Genomic DNA, 17,230 nt, shown 5'->3' on the forward strand with positions numbered 1-17,230 from the left:
GTAAGAGGAAGGACAACAGTGCCGCGCTGCGTGACCCCGGCACGGTCCTGGCCCGACACGACTGCCATCGGCCTGCAGACACGCAGTGTCTTCTGCAGACGTGCGACTCCATTTTGCGATCAATTTGCCTGATTTCCTGGCACTGTCTGATCACAGCTGTCAGCCAGAACTCAAACTTCCTAAATGGGCAGAGAGTGTTGAGCAGGGCAGGACACTGGAGCAGCTCATTGTGTAAGGGATCAACTCATGAATGTGCTCGTGTGACTGCCGTTTCTGGTTCCCTGCGCAGTCTTGGGACGGGGGCCTGTGGGGCCTGGAGAATGAGGAGCCTTTGCAGCCCAGGCACGCCTCTCCATTCTTAGGGTCTTGACCATGGCCTTAATTTTACAGAGCATCTTAGAAAACTAGCCGGGCGCCCTCAGCACTCTGGGAAGTCCTGGAAACGTGCTCATCAGCCGGGGTGTGGAGGGAGGGCCCGAGAACGCCGCAGGGCGCCCTGCCCAGCCCAGGCCAGGGCTCAGTGCATACCTTCCCCGTGGATGTCATTCTCACCGTCGCAGAAACCTGGTGAGAAAGAAGGAAACTTAACAGATGTGTTCATTTTTACCATTCACAAGTCAGTGACTCTTTCTGACTTGAAACAGAAGCCTGGAAATTCCAGGCCGAGGCCGGCGCGCTGCCGGGCACCCACGGTGCATGAGCACTGACGCTGCAGTTAAAACAGACACGGCTAAGTCGGTCTAAGGTGGACTCTGAGCTACTTTTCTTTTCATTTAAATTTTCTTATTGGCTTAAATTTTCTTATTGCCTCTGTCTTGAGAGAAACCAACTTTTACAAAGTCTGAGAACCGCTACTCAAATCACAAAGCCAAGGACCGTAGATTAAAACGCGCCTGCAAACGCTTTGTCAGGGGGAAGAACAGGTCGGTCAAACCTGCACCTCACTGTCCTGCACTTCGCGCTGCGCAGGGGACACCCCGGGGGGGCTGTGCCGTGGTAGGCATCTGCTGGTATTTTGCAAACAGTCAAGTCATTTAAGAACTAATTAATCTGGAGTCTCAGTTTAAATGGCACATGTCATCGCTGACCACAGAGTTTTAAAGGCTTGACTGGTGCTGACAGGATGTAGAGGAAGGCGCCCGCCACGCTGCTGACGGGAAAGTCAGCGGGGCAGCCATTCTGGAAAGCGAGCGGGATTTACCCTACAAGCCTAAAAAATGGAAATGCTGTGGGAGCACCCAGCCTACCCGGGGCCTCTGCTCGAGGAACAGGAAACAGCGCGAAGACCCAGCCCTCGGCCTGCTCGCGGCAGTGTGTGCTGTGGCGGCGAGAACAGGGCAGCAGCCTAAAGGCCGCCCAGGCCACGGCGTGAGACCCGCTGCGGCCACACCACAGGGCTCTGCTCGCCCCCGCGAAAACCCAGCCGCTTCCGCAAGGTGGAGGGGGTCTGGGAGAACCGTGCGGCGCGGCAAGTCGAAGCACTGAGAACACGGGCAGGCACTTCCCCAGCAGACGGCCTGGCAAGGCACGGCACCAAGGCTGATGGGAGTCAGCAAAGGCCGCCAGGGCTCCCGGCTTGGGGGCAGGGTCAGGGGCCACAGGGTATGGAGGTGGGGAAAACAAAAGCAAATTTGACTTGAAGTAAATTCGGGCTGAGCAAGGTGTTCTTAATGCAGAAGCACTGCAGAGGACAAGGGCGCACTCCCTGCTGCCCCGGGCTAGGCCCGAAGGCTGGTGTGAGGCGCCAGCTTTGGGGTAAGCACACTGAGTGATGTCTCAGGATGAATCAGGCCAAGTTTCTAGTCCTCTGAGCACACTTATGCACCTACCTCAAGCTGAGCGCCCAGGACAAGGCCTCAGAGGTGCCCACCACCGTGCAAGAGACGCATCAAGCAGCTCACCGCTTCCCCTGGGCCTGCAGCAAGGGGCCTGAGTGGCACGGCCTTCATGCTAGTGCCCACGCAGCAGGGCGAGGCTATTAAAATGCAGGTTCTGGGACCACCCTGCAAAGAACTTGACTGGGTTGCGAGAGTGGGCCCAGGTACCCACATTTTCAATAGTTGTAACCGGGGGGTCCCTGGGAAAGGGGGAGGTTCCAGGTTCCCTGCCCACCCAAGGGAGGGTGGAGCTGAGCAGGGAGAGAAGAAGCTGCAGAGGAGACTGAGGAAGGAGGAAGCAGGATGGAGCCAGAAGGAGCCTGGAGGAGGCGCATGGAGCCGAGAGACGCGTGGAGAAACTGCGCTTGCCTTTTGGTCGTGGACGGGGTGACACAGATGCGGGTGAGAGACCCGTGGGGAGGGGACAATGGCGGGTTTTGTCTTGATTTTGATTTTGCTCTTTTCCTCCCAGACTTGTCTGGTGGTTTCTGATCCTTTTCTGTGGGTCCTCCTGGAAGGTGCTTTAGACTTGGGGCAGGCTTTGGGGCCTTGCTCTGGGCCAATCCTGCTTGGGTGGACTTTTACCACAAGGGGACGGGTCACTCTGGGTGCTGGATATAGAAACTGTTCTCTGCCTTTCCTGTGTTGTTTCCTAATTGTATTAAAGTTCCTTCCCATTAAAATCTCATATGTTTTGTGCTGATGCGGCGGATGGCAGAACCTATGTAGAGCAGGCAGGTTTGTGGGGTCTGGGCTGCCCCTCTCCCTGCCCTGTAACATAGTCACCTCAGAGGTGACTGGGCCAGTCTTGCAGAGGCTTGGACTTAACACTCTAAAGGGGGGTATGGTGTGGGCAGGAGAACATTAGGGACGAGGTGCAGAGGCTGAGACTGCCTGGGTGGGGAGCAGGCCCCCAGGGCATCCTGTTAGTGCCACCTCCCCTGCCAGAAGGGAGGGCTTCGTGGAGGAGGTGGCACCCAAGGAAGCAGTGAGAGGGAATAGGAACAGCAGCAGGGCGAGGCTATTAAAATGTCACTGTTTACTGACCTAGCACCAGGCCTCTGGCAGGCTCACCTCTTCGCATGGCAAGGCTGAGAGGGTGCTAGTCACCCCGAGAGCACACTGCTAGTAAGCACTGGGCCTGGAATCTGGCCTGCGGGGCTTCCAGCGTCCAACCTGCTGAGCCTGGAGAGACGCAGCCCCTTGGGAAGAAGGCTGAGGGAGATGCTCCAGTGTGAAGTCAGGAGGGAAGAGGGACACAGGAGGAGGAGGATGAGGACCGGGGAGGGGGGTGCACAGTCCAGTGGCTCGCATGGGGGGGTGGGCCAGGCTGGGCTGGAGGGTCTGCCATAACCTGGCCATTGGAGGGAAGAGCAGGGTTTGGTTAGAGAAGTGACAGGGGCTACAGCTAAGCTTTAGGGGAGTCCTCATGGCAGAGCCTGGGGCAGACTGGGAGGAGAAGGCCCAGCAGCATGAACCTGGCCGGAGAGGCCGCAGGGAGTGCAGGGGCGGGAGTGGGGGGCACTCGATACCAGCCCCTGTGAGTGCAGGTGGCGAGTGGACAGTGCCCCAACTGCCACGCTAGCTCACAGAGAACCAAACATTTGGCCTGGGTTTTTACCACCAGATAAAAAATACCCTAGGACACAACCATGACTGAGCGGTTAAAAATAAAAAGGAACACGCTGTGATGGGACGTCTGGAAACAGGAAAGGCTCGCATCATCCCTCGGGGGACAGGGCAGGGACATGTCTGTTCTAGGAAGCCCCATCACAGGAGCGCCGGGGTCGTGTGCGCCACTCCCAGGCCTGGGAACTGGAAATGACCTGGTTGGAGGGGCCGGCGGCCACAGCACCCTGCCCCCCACGCCCTTTGCCCAGACGCCCCCAGATAGACAGGGAGGAGTCACGGGGGCACAGCCCGCCGCCCATGAGTGGAGCTGCAGTCCATGTGCTGCCGGGAGGGACACTTGGTGGAGGTGGAGACCCAACAAGAGAAATCCAGAAATTCTGCGTGATGGTCCATTCTCTGTCCTTTACGCCCGCCGCCCCGCAGCGCAGCTACCATGAGGCGACCATGGCTACCTCTGGGCTCAGCCACGTTTCAGCGCAGGGTTTGGGTCGCGCGGCCAGAGCGGAGGCGCCGCATCCCCCCATCGTGGGAGCCGGGGCTGCGCCGTTATCTCGGGAGAGATTCCCAGGAAGGCTCGGCTGTTCTGGCTTCTGCTGCGGAGCCCAATTCTGGGCCTCAAATACATTTTCCCATCGCTTTTTAAATCTTTATTTGGTTAGTCCTATAAAAAGAAATACCTTTTTGCAAAGCGAGTTGATATTTTAAAAATCCAAAAGGAAAGAAAACGAAAAACTTAATGAACGACGGGGGAAAATACATGAAACTATTCAAAACAGCTCCCACCGACAAATATAATTCTCCAGAAATAATTCCTATCCTTGGAGACCTGGGTCCTATTTTAAACACGCCGGCTTTCCCGTGTAAACACATCCATATTTGGACGTGTCTCGGGCTCGGCGCGCTGGCCTGCGCGCGGGCGCCGTCCCAACGGCCAGCTGAGAGGGTGCCCGCGCCCACAGCGCCCTGCTCCGGGGCCCGTGGCCCGCCCGCCCGCGCGCCTCCACCAGCTCCACGACTCTCTGGGCCCAGGCCCGCTCCACCCCTCCTTGCTCCGCGTCCCTGAGGCAGCCTCGTTCTTGGCTGGGGGCTTCCGTCAGCAGCTCACTCTTCACTTCTGTTCCTCTGCTTAGGGGCCCAAAGGTGCCCCACTTCAGTTACTGAGGACTTCCTGGCCCCTCAGGCCTTGGGCCCTGTTGCGAGGCCAGGCCGAGGGGCGGCTGAGGCTCAGAGCTGCTCTTTCTTTGGCTCCAGGGTAACCCCTGGAGCCCGGCAGTGAAGACCTGGCCACAGGTAGCAGCCCCACACTCTGGTTGGTGGGTGCTGTTTCCACGCCCACCCCAGCCCTGGCACCCCCGCCCACAGGGTAATGGCACAGGCGGCCCTGAGCCTGTCCGGGGGAGCCACGCGCTACAAACACAACCATCCAGGCCAGTGTAGTCACCTCTGACCTGGACCCAGGGAACAAATTCGGTGGCGGTATGACCTCCGCCCCCTGTGCAAGCAAACAGGGCCGCGACACGCGCCTCGGAAGGCACAGGGGCCACCCGGGCTCCAGAGAGTCTAAGAGCAAAGGAAACCAGAAAAGCTGGTACTGTCTTGGCCAGAGAGTCACTTACTCCCCTTTCTCAAGAGCAGACACCTCGTCCTAGAGGCTGGCCAAGTCAGCCTGCAGGTGGGATGGGCCACGGAGCCCCTGCCTACAGGGCCTGAGCCCCAGCACCAGGGGCGTGCCCGTGGACAGGGTGTCGTGTGCCCGCTGGCTGCGCTCACCTCGGAGTCCCGCCCCCACGCCCCCCTCAGCGAGGGCCAGGCTGGGCAAGGTCGGGGTGGCTCCGGGCTGGCGAGGGGAGGGAAGCGGAGGGCGCTGTCCAGTATCCCGGAGAGGCAGCCGTACTCCGCATGGAACAGCAGAGGCCCTGGGGGTGCAGAGGCTGACAGTGTGAGGATGGTGAGGGGGGAGGGGGCAGGCGAGGGCCAGAACCAGAGCTCCCTCGGCCCATCGGAGACCTGGGCTTTCCTGGGGCTCAGGTGCCCCAGGGATTCACGCAGGGCAGAGGGTGCTCAGGAAGCAGCCTGGTGGACAGGCCTCGCCCATCCCAGGGGCTCCGGCCTCCCTCCACCCCTTACCCTGGCCAAGGAGGTGGGACGACAGCCTGACCAGCAGGATGGGGACGAGAAGGCAGGCGCGTGGGGCCGCAGCGCCGCCTCCTCTGCTTGGGCTGGCGTTTCAGGCCGACCCAGCACTCCTCCTGGGCAGGCTGGTCCAGTGTTGCTGCCCCGGGTGGGGGTGGGGGTGGTCCCTCAGCCCCTGCTGGGGGTTCAGGAGTAACTGACAGAGGCCTGCAGAAAGAGGCTGCCTGCTCTTGTCTGCCGAAAGGGTGACCCTGAGCTCCACGTCACTTCTGGCCTTTTCTGTTCACACCTGCATGGAAGGCGGCCCCTCAGAGAGGCCGGCACACAACAGGCTGGAGGGGGCGGCACAGGAGGCTGCCGGGAGCCCCTCTGGAACGACTCAGGCCCCCGCCCGCGGGGTCTGCGGAGCCGGCGGCTGGGGCAGCACAGCGCAGGCGCTGCTCGTGTCATCACACACTCCCCCCGCCAGTGGCTTCGGCCGAGACACCGCACCGGGAAGCAGCACGGCCTGAGTCTCTCTCGGTTTCCGCACGACAGGAGAAGCGAGGCCGGGCCCCGAGCCTTACCCAAGTATGGAGCGGGCCAGGCCGACTGGCCTCCTCCTCCGTAGGGGTCCTGCGGCTTGGCGCTCAGGGCACTCGTGTGAAGAGCGGAGTCAGAATTGGTCCTAAGGGGGGAGGAGAGAATCTGGCTGAAATTTATTTTTCCTTAGTGGAAATGCGAGATTCTTCGCTGCAAATTACCAGCAGGAGGGGGGGCAAGAACGAACAAGTTGCGATCCGTCAGACGAGGGGCTTGGACCGACCTGCGCCCCTCACACCAGTAACAGCCTCTGAGGACTGCACGGCCCAGGAGGCTCAATAGCCTCGAACTGCGAAGCTGACATCATGATCCTGGTCGACGAGGTGGCCTTGGGCTCGCCCCTGCTCCTCGAACCCCAGAAGCACACCGTGCCCAGCCTCCCCTACACCTCCCGCCTGAGAATACCTGCTCCTGTGGGAAGCGCTTCTCAGAGCAGCGGTTCTCAAACTCATGGGCAAGAAGGAAGGTCAAGAGCACCTTCCGGAGGAGGCCGACTCGCCCTGCCCCGGGGCTCCTGCGCTCTGGCTCAGAGGCCTCAGGCTGCTGGCGCCCCAGGCTCGGTGCCCGAGCAGACGCCTGCTTGCTCCCAGGGGTTGTGAAAGCTACAGCAACATCACTCTCCTCAGTATTTTTTGTTTGTTTTAGAAAATGTAACTATTTCTTTTTAAAAGACATTATTTATGTTAACGTGTAATGGGTTGGTTTCCCCTTTGTTACGTTTAAATGCAGTAATGGTATCTCTTATAAATCAATTTAATTTCTGACATCAGGAGATAAAGATCAGGATCACTCACACGAGCGCCCTTTGAGGGGCTCAGCTGTTTCTGAGCTGGCAAAGAACAGGAGAGAAAAGGTTGGGGAACCACTGGATTCTCCCAGAGACTCCAATAAGAGATGATTATGTGCATATCTCACCCAAAGGTCCAACTGTCTGCTGCAAAAAAAACTTGTGAGCAACTTCAAATGAGTCTGACTACCCCTTGGGGCCGGTCCGGGCGGTGCCGGAGCCCAGCGTAGGGCGGCACTGCCTGCGAGTGGGGCGGGCCCCAGATTCCAGCTCCTCACGCACTCAGGCTGAGCGCCGCGATCACAGGCAGAGAGACTGCTGGGAAAACGCGGACGCGGCTGGGTGTCAGCGAACACTAAAGGATCGCCGCTGCTGTGGTTAAGGGTAACAGTGGCCGTGAGGTTAAGTCTTTTTAAAAAGGCTCTTATCAGTCCTACCTGGTTAGAGACCTTTGCAGGTACAGTGCCTCGTGCAGCTGGGGCGGGGCCGGGAGAGGCGACGAGGCTGGCAGAGGGCTGCGAGGCCCGAAGCTGACGGCTGGGCACAAGGGCCTCTCACCACTCTTTTCTCTTTTGTGTATGTTTTAAAATTTTGCGCTTTGTATCTTAAGTGTTTTGTTGATGCTTTTAATCCCGGTCCCACTACATATTAGCTCAGCGGCCCTGTCAAGCCATTTAACCCCCGAGGAAACGACAGCTGTCGTTGGGAGGGGTTACCGGGGCGAAAGGATGCACGTACCTCCGGAGGGACGACAGCTCACCCTCCGGCCTCCCAGGATCCCTCAGCTCTCACTCAGCCCTCCCCACCCACACGGGCACTGTCACCTCCCTTCTCCCAGTGAGTCAACTGAGGAATACAGATGTTAACCACCTGCTCAAGGTCACAGAGGCAAGCCGGCCCGCTCAGACCACACGTTAGCTCCTTTAGCCCCTCTCCTGCAGACAGCAGCGGACAGGACGCGCCCCCACGACTGGGCAGCACACGCAACGCTGGAGACGAGGGGCTGGCGCCGCCTGAACATCTCTACAGGAAACAAGGCACGTACCTGTTAAGTGCAGACGCTAGCCGGAACCCAGGGTGCTTTTCTTCCTTCCAAGGTGGCTGCTGCCTTTAAAAACGAGAATAACATAAAAAGAAGTTCAATCCCGGGGGAGCAAAGGCGAACCCCAGGCCTGGGTTTGACAAATGGCTCATTTACTCACCCAACCGCTGGCCTCAGGAGGGGCGCTCCGGGCCTTGCTCAGCATTAACGTGAGGTGGGACGGGGTGACCGACCTCCCCAGTCCCACAACCTCTGATGTCCCCATAAACTTCCATGGTAAAAGCCACCACGGGTCCCCAAGAGCATGACAAGCAAGCTGGCACAGGGGGTGTCCTTGTGTTTGCTTTTTTCTGGGCAAACAAGCACCTTTGGGTGCCCCCCGAAATACTTCAGATCTGTGACTGTCGCTCTCTGGGAGATGTGAGGTCTTACTTGATGCGCCCACCACCCGTGCTGCTCCGGACACGCGACTCTGCATCCCCCGAGACGCCTGCGCACGGCCCTCCAGCCTGCGGGAACGAGCCTGCCTAGTCCCACTCCCTGGAAAGCTTGAGACACTTTGTCTTGGATACAGTTTTTTAACACACCAGTTTGGAGTCCTCTTTTATGATCTAAAACAAATTCACCTTACCATCTTGGACTCCAAGATTCTCGAGGGCGGCTGAAAACCCGCCGGAGGTCGGGGCAGCTCCTCCCCATCTTTGTACCCACCTTCCCAGGTCCTGACTACACTGTCCACGCTAAGTGTTGGGCCAGCACCTGCCCAGAGAACAGTGGGGACTAGGCCACAACCCAGACTAAAGGGTTTGGAGACCGGAACATTCTGTGCACGGCAAAGGCCTCCTCGGTGACAGGCCTGGGCCGCACCACGGCCTGCAGCCTGGGCAGTCTGGCCGGTGAACCTGACTCTCTGCCTCCCTCCACACTCAGAAGCATCCCCTCCTTTTGCCCGTGCCCGTGTACGCCACGTACAAAAATACTGAGACGCTAAAGCAAAGTCACTATAAAAATGACCATTTTAGGGGCTCTTGTTCCCTTCAGCAGTTTAGGTGTTTCCAGTCCTCAAATAGAAGAGGCCAACTCAGAGCAGCTCGAATGTGCTTCTATTTGGTTTTAAAAAGGCCTTTTTTTAGTTCAGTAGAACATGTACACATAGGGGGCAAAAATGTAACCTGAAAATGAAACTAAAAATCTGAAAAAGAAATATTAAGTTTTCCCATTTTTAAATAATTTCATTTTAGATTTTCACATAAGCCCAGGGCTGTACGTAGGCATCACACGTATTTTATAAGAGAAAACAAGATCCTCTGCTTTATAGCACAAATTTCTAAAACAGTCTCGAGGTGGATGAAGTAAAGCGAAACCTCCCGAAACCACCCCCGCCCTCCCTGTCCTCGCGCCTGGCTCGCTCACCTCGGCCAGCTCTCGTCCAGGGGCTGCGAGGAGTAGCCGGCTCCGAGCGCGCCGCCGTCGTAGTAGGGTTTTCAATAAAGGAAAACACTCCAATGGCCGGGGACACAGAGTGAGGCGGCCGAGGCGCTCCTACCTGGCCGCCTTCCCCGCGGGCCCCTCCCCAGCTCGCCCGCAGCACTCGCTCTGCGGAGCTCCTTCGAGTCTTCTGAACAGGGTGGCCTCGCGGGGCTCCCGCGGGTGTCGCTTATCTTGCATGCCTGCCCAGCATCACCTTCTGCCCCCCGCCCCGGCCAGGTGGGGCGGCCGGGCTGTGGGCCTCCCCGCCCGGGACCAGGGAGTGCTCTGAGGGGAAGAGGGTGTTCCCCCACCGAGGCAGTGGGGGGTCCCACCACGGGAAAGGCACTCCCCGGGGGTGCTGCTTCCTGCCCGGATCTGGCCCTTGGGCTCCCGGTGACATAAGTCAATGAACTTCCTTTTCTCAAGAGGGTTCCAGCTACTTATAACCAGAAGTGAGCAGCGTCAGGTTTGTGGGGAAACGTCGGCCTCCCTGTGAGGAAGCCTGTGCCCCTCACGGCCCACGAGCGAGCGCTTCCAGCTGCTGGGGCCGCTCCTGCGGAGGAAGCTCCGCCGCACTCACCACACAAGCTGAGGGTGGGCTGATATGGCTGCCTCAGCTACTCGCACCCAAAGGACAGTCTTTTTCTTAAAACATTTTTAATCATTTTACTCTCCTGCTAGAGAAGCGTCCCTGGTCCACCTACAAGGAGGCTCCGTCCCCGTGGGCTCGGGAGGAAAAGGCGCCTTGGTGGGGAAGGCCTGCGCCTCGGGCCTGGGCTGGGCCGGGGAGCGTGCGGGTCTGGCAGCCGTGAAACGTGGGCGCTGAAAGCCCGTCATGGTTTAGCTGGAAACGGTTACTCTGCCAGGAGCGGCATTATGAACACAAGTTCGCTCTGTGTGCTGGGTGCGGCCTGGCCGGTTATCTTATTTCTTAATCTGAATCTGGGCCAATGCAGATATTTTTGAGAGAGACTTTTCCGGGGCACCGGCGGCTGTTAGGCAGCAGGGACAGAGGAGCAAGCGCTGCGGTCAGGGACAGAGCGTCAGGGAGGAGACACCAGCCCCGCGGCCAAGCTGCCCCTCTCTTTCCTGCACCCTGATGAACCTCCACCCTGAATGGTACAATCAGGAAGCAGAACCAGGCTTTCCCGAACCGGCTGCCCGTGGCCCGGCGGGGGTTGTGGTGCAGCCAGAGCGGCAAGGCTGGGATTCGGATCTTGCCTTCCTTCTGCATGAAAATGCAGCGGATGCCAAGGTGTCTTAGCACAAGTACGCCGAGGCATCGAGAGTGCGCAGACCTCTGGTGTCTCAATTCCCGCAGCCACAGCTCACGTAACGGGCACCCGCCCACATTGCAGCATCCAGAGAACCACGGAAGCCCGAAGCTCACAGAGGAGCCCCACAGAAGGACGAGAAAGGGTTTATTTGTTCTTCTGCAGATGTCAGGAAACTTCCCGTGGCTTTAATCACCTCACCACTCGGAAGACCCCAAATACCAGCCGAAGGGACGGGTACACATGAACCGCCCACTGAATCTAACAGACACGCTGAGGCCCGTCAGCTGCCAGCCGGCACGTGAAGAGCAGCACCACAGGGCTTATCGGGCAGCCCTGGCCTCCCCGTGGGGCAACCGGGGGCCTTTCGGCTCGGGCCCAGGCACTCCTTTCGGCTCCCGCCGGCTCCTCCTCCGCAGCCTGCATGGCTGATGTTCCCCAAGTTCCGGGGCCACATCTGCATGCCTTGCTCTCACAGGGCGGTGGGGGGAGCAGCAACTCAGAATTACGGAGTGCCAGGCAGCACACAACCAACACAGGCTGGCGGCAGGTGGGGTGCCCAGAGACGCGCGGGCCTGCTGGGCCCACGGTCACGGTCAGCCCCCAGCTGTCTCCAGAGCAGTCTCTCGCCGCACCGGCCGCCAGGTCCCACCTGAGGTGGTGGACCCCGGCCATTTTCCAGCTGCCGCGTGGCTCCTCATCACAAGTTGCTCCAAAATCCGCCGCTCGTCCCACACCTGTGCTTCTTCCCAAGGCCACGGCCACACGTGGGGGGCGCCACCCAGGGGCTCTGGCCCTGCCGAGGGAGGCCCTTCTCTTCAGGCTCCCGCAAAATCCTCGACAGGCTGGAGGGCGCGTTCTGACTCACCCTTCCTCAGAGGAAGGCAGCAGCTCCTTTGCTGGTAAGAGCGGACACGTGTGGGCGGAGCCCCAGGCCGCAGACCCTGAGGGCCAGTCCCGCCTGCCTCCTCTGCTGGCCTGTGGGCCGTGGCTTCTCTTCCAGGCTCTGCCGGCAGCCCTCCTCCCCTCGGACCCCGCTGGGATGGGGGGGGCGCTGCTGGGGCCTTCCCCGCAGCTGGCGGGGGAACTGAGCTGGCGTGGATTTCGCAGCCAGTCACCCAGATGGGCGCGGGGTCATGTGGGGCGCCGGCCCTCCCCAGTTTCTCAAGCATGTCTCATCACCACTTTACTCGGCCCTTCACCCCAAGAACCCTGCCAGGCTCATCTCCGTCCACTGTGCGATGGGGCTCCTCGCCAAGACCTTTCTGGGTTCAGCAGAAACCGCCCTCCTGCGTCCCTGCGTGCGAGTTAACACCGACCTGCACGAGGCGCTCTGAGGTCAGAACATCTCCCCCGGGAGACTCTGGGGGCAGGACCTCCTCGTCCTGAGCTGGAAACCTCTAGTGTGAGAGTCAGGTTTGGTGGTCAAGCGCGCTCGGAGGCGCAGGCTAGAGGGAGAAGTCTCTTAGGTGCAGAGCTTCTCGAAGCCCAGATGTGAGCTGACGAGGGTGGCTCGCGGTGCTGCTCCAACCCCAGAGCCGCCTCTCAGAAGAGCCCACGCCCGGCCCAGCCCAGGGACAGCGCCCTGACCCCTGCGGCCCGGGCCCCTTTCCTGCTGCTCTTGCACATCCTGGCGCGGCGCGCCCCTCTTGCTGGGGACACAAATCAGACTTTCAAATCATTTGTTTTTCTCTTTGAAAACGCCTCCCTTTGGGCTCCCCTGGTGGCGCAGCGGGTTGAGCGCCGCGCTGTGACGCTATCGCAGCCTCTGCAGCACGGGTTCAATTCCCGGCTGGCCAGGGAGATCTCCACATGGCGCGGCAGACCTCTCCTGTCTCCCCGCTGCTCCCCTCAGCAGTGGATTTCGTCAGTCTGCCTGTTCTGCTCCCCACTCTCTCTGGTGAATCCTCTCACCGCCCCCCCCCCACCGTACCCCGGTCCTTGTATAAATAAACAAATGTTTTAAAACACCTCTCTTTCAGAGGAGGGAGTCCTCAGTGGGGTGCCTTTTTTCCCGGTGTATCCCCCACAGATCTGAGACACTCCGTGAGCTGTAAACATGTGTTAAAGGTTAAGAAATTCACTGAGGGTGTCGGCAGCGGCCCCGGAGTGCGGCGAGAGAGCCGGAAGGAACGCGCAGGGGCTGAAAGGCAGAAGAGCCGCTGTCTGGGCAGCCCGGGGTGGCCGCCACCGCCCCAGCCTGTGGGTGCCGCGGCGAGGCATCAGCGCAGCCCCGCGTGGCCTCCCTGCGGTGCCGGCGCCCGGCAGCGGGATCTCCCCGCGCCAGAGCCCTGCTGCTGCGGCCGCCCACTCTGGGGGAAGCTCGCTCAGCAACGCCCACTTAGCTGAGGTCGCTACCACAGGACAGAGTCCTGAGTCCCTGCCGAAGCCAAGCTGCCCGTCCTAGACTAACATGCCAGCCAATAAACAGCTACAGGAAGAGAACCTAAATGTATTTTTCTCTTTGTTCTAACAAAGATTCACATCAGCGCGACAAGAGGCCACGACGTCACAACAGCCGCCGTAAGAGCCTATCGCTGCTGATAGGCAGCTTGGCCCCTTGGTCCCGGGGTCCCCCGACGCCTCCAAGGATACCCGCCACTGGCCCCAGGCAGGCCTGCCCCAACTGTGCCCTTGCACCGGGGCCCGTGCAGCCCCAGAACCCAATCAGGGGCCCCAGCAGAGAACGGAGAGATGCCTTGTGCCCCAGCACTGGCTCTGCTGGGTCTGCGGACCATTCGCTCTCCTCCCTTGGGTGCCGGCCTGCTTTATCTTGCTCGCACCAGCCGACCTATGTACCAGGCCACACGCGCGGGTCCCAACCATAGGTCAGCTGAAGGCGGCAGGGTGACCGGACTCGGCGCCCTCCCGGGTCTGCACGTGCTGCCCCTGCCTGGTGCCTGTCAGCCGCCTCGGCCTCCGCATGGCGCAGAGCCACCCCGAGTCACTTCCCGGGATCTCGCTGTAGCGCTGTGCTTGCTGGGGCTCCCCAGGGCACTCTGTCTCGTTCACTGGGGGGTCCCCTGGGCCTAGAAGAACTCCTGGGGCAGCGGAGGGCTCTGTCCAGGGCCATGGAAAGGATGCGCTCCTTTTCCCTGCCCTCCGGGGCTGGCTCTCTTCCAGGACGCCTACGTGGTTCAGGTGCCCCCCTAGGAGCGCCGGCAGCCCGAGGGCCATGGGCAGGCGTCTGCTGACTCCTGTGAGCTACAAGCAGCCTGACAGCCGGCCGGGGCCAGGTTGTGCTCACCTGACACCTGCAGCATCTAAAACAGTGCCTGACACTATTAGATACTGAAGTTTCTTTTAAGTGATTGATCGTTCCTCTCTGCCACTGTCCTTCCATGTCCTCTCCTAAGTCACTCCTTTGTTTAAAAAAGCTGCGAGTCCATGTTTATATTTAGGACCTAACACACTCCATTCATACACACACTACAATATTCAGAGAACACCTGAAGAAACAGGTAATTGAGGTACGAGGAAAACGCACACTGCTACATGAAGCAAAGACATGCACAGTCTTAAGTCTGAAAATTCCAAGCAATTCAGACACACGGGAGGCACCGCTCACCCACAGTGAGGCTGCAGAACCCGCCCGCCTGTCCCCTCGCCCGTCCCCTCCCGAGGCCATGGAGAGGCCCGCACATTCCAGAGCAGGTTCTCAGACCCCTGTCATTCCCACTTTGCCTAGTAGTGGTCCCACAGCAAAGGGAGGTCAGGGCATCGGAGGGGATCAAAGCGAGCACCCTGGGGCGAAGGGAGGGAGAAACAAACACTCCCAGGCTGGTTCCCTTTGCCTCCAAAGAGGTAAAAAAAAAAAAAATGTGAGCAGCTTCAGGGCAAAAGTAGAGGTTTCCAGGTACCCCTGCCGCCCCCTCCCTTGCCTGGTCTGGACTTGGAGGTGTGGGAGGGGCCCAGGCAGGGGAGTCGGCTGGAGGGGTGGCACAGCCCCCGGGAGTGGGCTCCTCCGCGGCCGGTGGGGAACAGGGGCTACAAACCCAGCCCCGGGGAGGCACCCACACCACATGATACCCGACCCGCCCAGGCGGTGTCTGGCCTGGCAAGGCTCGCCTGGCCTAGGCGCCCTCCCCCAGCTTTCTGGTCTGGGCTTGCAAAGCAGGTCTGCCCCCACCTCGGGAGTCAGCTCCGGAAAGGCCCCGCAGGCGGGGAAGAGGGGGAAGAGCCTAGAGAGCGCGCTCATCCCGCGTCCTCGCCCACGAAGCTCAGCCCTGCAACGGACCCCCGAAGTCCGCCACGCCAAGGCTGGCCGCCCAGCGGTCCCCGTTCCGGGCCTCCCCCCCCCACCTCCGCCGAGCGGCCCTGCCTCAGACCTTCCCCAGGCAGCAGCCTCGTGTGTCAGTGTCATTTGAGTCTGGGCCCCTGCGGCAGAAAATACACGAAACGTCTTCTCCAGGCTTCCGGAGCAGGCCGGGGCGCCGCGGCGGGCGCTGCGCACGTGCTCTGGCTCGCGAGGCCACATCTGAGCCCACCAGGCTCAGCGTCACACCCCGCGTGGCTCTGGCGGAAAGCTGAGAACACGAGGAAGCTCGCGCGGGGCTGGGCCGGGAGCTGGGCCCGCGCTGCGCGGGTGAACTTTGTCAACGCTTTCATGAACACCTACGACAATCCCCAGATTCTGGCTGCAGAGAGGTGGCTAGTTTCCAGCTCACTCCTTTTTATTGCCTCCACTCATCAGATAAAAAGAAGAGTTTGAGGTCAAAGGGGAATCGCAGGAAGATAAATCCCGAAAGCCTTTCAGACATTTCAATCTCCTCCCCCCTCAGACGATGAAAAAGGATATTTGCCGCCCTGGCTTGTCCCCGGGCCGCCGGTGCATGGGGTGGAAGCGGATCCGGGACGGTCTCTCCACCAGCCCGTGGTGGCGGGTTCCCCGCACGCTGTCCGCCGGGTGAAACGCTGGCTGCAGAGAGAAAGGAAGAGGGGCTGTGACCCGTGACCCGAGGCTGCCCCCCTGCGAGCACGGCGGCTGGGGTGCACGTGAGCCGCTGGGGCACGAGCGCGGCTCTGCGCCGTCGGAACGAGGGGGACGGCGCCTGGCGTGCTGAGGTGAAGCTGACAGAAGGGCATTTCAGAAGCTGTCCCCGCGGGAGGTGCAGAGTCGGGGAAACGTGGAGTCCTTCGTCACGTCCCAGAAACCCGGTGCACCCCGAAGTGTAAGCGAGGCCCCGGGGAGGAGGGCAGCCAGCTGAGTGGCCACAGCATCTAGAAACAGAAACTCAGGCCGGCCTGCAGAACAGCGCGGCCTGTGGCAGGCGGTGGGCGATGTCTGCCGTATAATGTCTTTTTAATGTTTTAATGGACTTGACAATGTTTTGAAAATTCAGATTTGGGGCTTCCAGCAAAAACAGAGCACTCTGGGTACCCTGGTCCCAGATCCTACGTGGCAGTCCCGGCCGAAACCGAGCGGTGCTCTCTGGCGGACGCCCGCTTGTGCCCAGACCAGGCTGCTTTACTGACTCGCTGCCCCGAGTTAGGGAGAGAAAAAAGAACCCCAGTACCCACTGCAGGTAGAGTGCTTGCAGCTTGTCATTCCCGGAGTCGTATGAGTGGAAGCAAAACAGAGTCAAGATAAACCCAGGGCCGGCAAACACAAAGTCCTTTGTTAAGGGACACCTGGGCTGCATTCTTAGTATTTCTGAGGTTGGCAGCAGCAAGGACAAACTTTTTGGTTGCCAAAGTCCAAATCCTGGGGTGAACTACTATAGCTCACGCTACGGGGCAACAGGTGTACAACGTTACGCAGGAGACGTTCGCGGAAGGTGCCAAGCATCGCTCCCGAGGAGACGGCTGCGTGTACAAAGCAGCCGGGCGCCGGGGGAGGAACTGCACGGAGCTGCCTTCCCGGGAGCCTCCTGGAGCACAGACCCGAGCACCACTTCTCTGCGAGCGTGAATTTTCTGTTGGATTTGGGAATCACTCCTATTTCTCCCGGGGGCTGAGAAAATGTCTGGGCTAATTCCGCTTTACAGCGCCAAGCGACTTCCCAGCCCAAATCTACTGTCTCCTAAAATGAAGAGAGCCGGGCCTCCCCTGGTGGCGCAGGTGGTTGAGCGCCGGCTGTGAAGCTGCCCGCAGCCTCTGCAGCGCCGGTTCAATCCCAACCAGCCGGCGAGGGTCTCACATGGCGCGCAGACCTCTGCTGTCTCGCCCGCGGCTCCCCTCAGCAGTGTATTTGCTCAGTCTGCCTGTAATGCTCCCCACTCTGTCTCTGGTGAATCTTCTCATCCTCCCGTGCATCTGACCTGTACCCCAATTCTACTATAAATAAATAATTCTTTAAAAAATAAAATAAAATGAAGCGAGCTCAGCGGGGAACAGCCCCGGGCCTGCGAGAAAACCACCCCTGATGACGGGTAAGCTGCGGGCGGGCTCAGACAACGGGTGCGCCATTGACTCCAGGAGCCGATCGACTACT

At 60.0% G+C, this 17,230-nt stretch overlaps 1 protein-coding gene across 1 annotated transcript in view; it reads right to left on the reverse strand.

Annotated features, from left to right (window-relative positions):
• The window catches only part of CRTC3 (CREB regulated transcription coactivator 3), a 73,539-nt gene that overhangs the window by 12,958 nt on the left and 43,351 nt on the right, over window positions 1-17,230 (reverse strand). Inside the window, exons 3-7 of the mRNA XM_037509922.1 lie at window positions 15,596-15,715; window positions 9,467-9,528; window positions 8,057-8,119; window positions 6,209-6,309; window positions 529-564 (exon numbers count right to left, since the gene is read on the reverse strand). Coding sequence (XP_037365819.1) covers window positions 529-564; window positions 6,209-6,309; window positions 8,057-8,119; window positions 9,467-9,528; window positions 15,596-15,715 — 382 coding nt within the window. The remainder of the gene's footprint in view (window positions 1-528; window positions 565-6,208; window positions 6,310-8,056; window positions 8,120-9,466; window positions 9,529-15,595; window positions 15,716-17,230) is intronic.

The sequence above is a fragment of the Talpa occidentalis genome, unplaced genomic scaffold (assembly GCF_014898055.3).
Source record: "Talpa occidentalis isolate TD23 unplaced genomic scaffold, MPIMG_talOcc4v2.1 talOcc4.14, whole genome shotgun sequence".
Classification (NCBI taxonomy): Eukaryota; Metazoa; Chordata; class Mammalia; order Eulipotyphla; family Talpidae; genus Talpa; species Talpa occidentalis.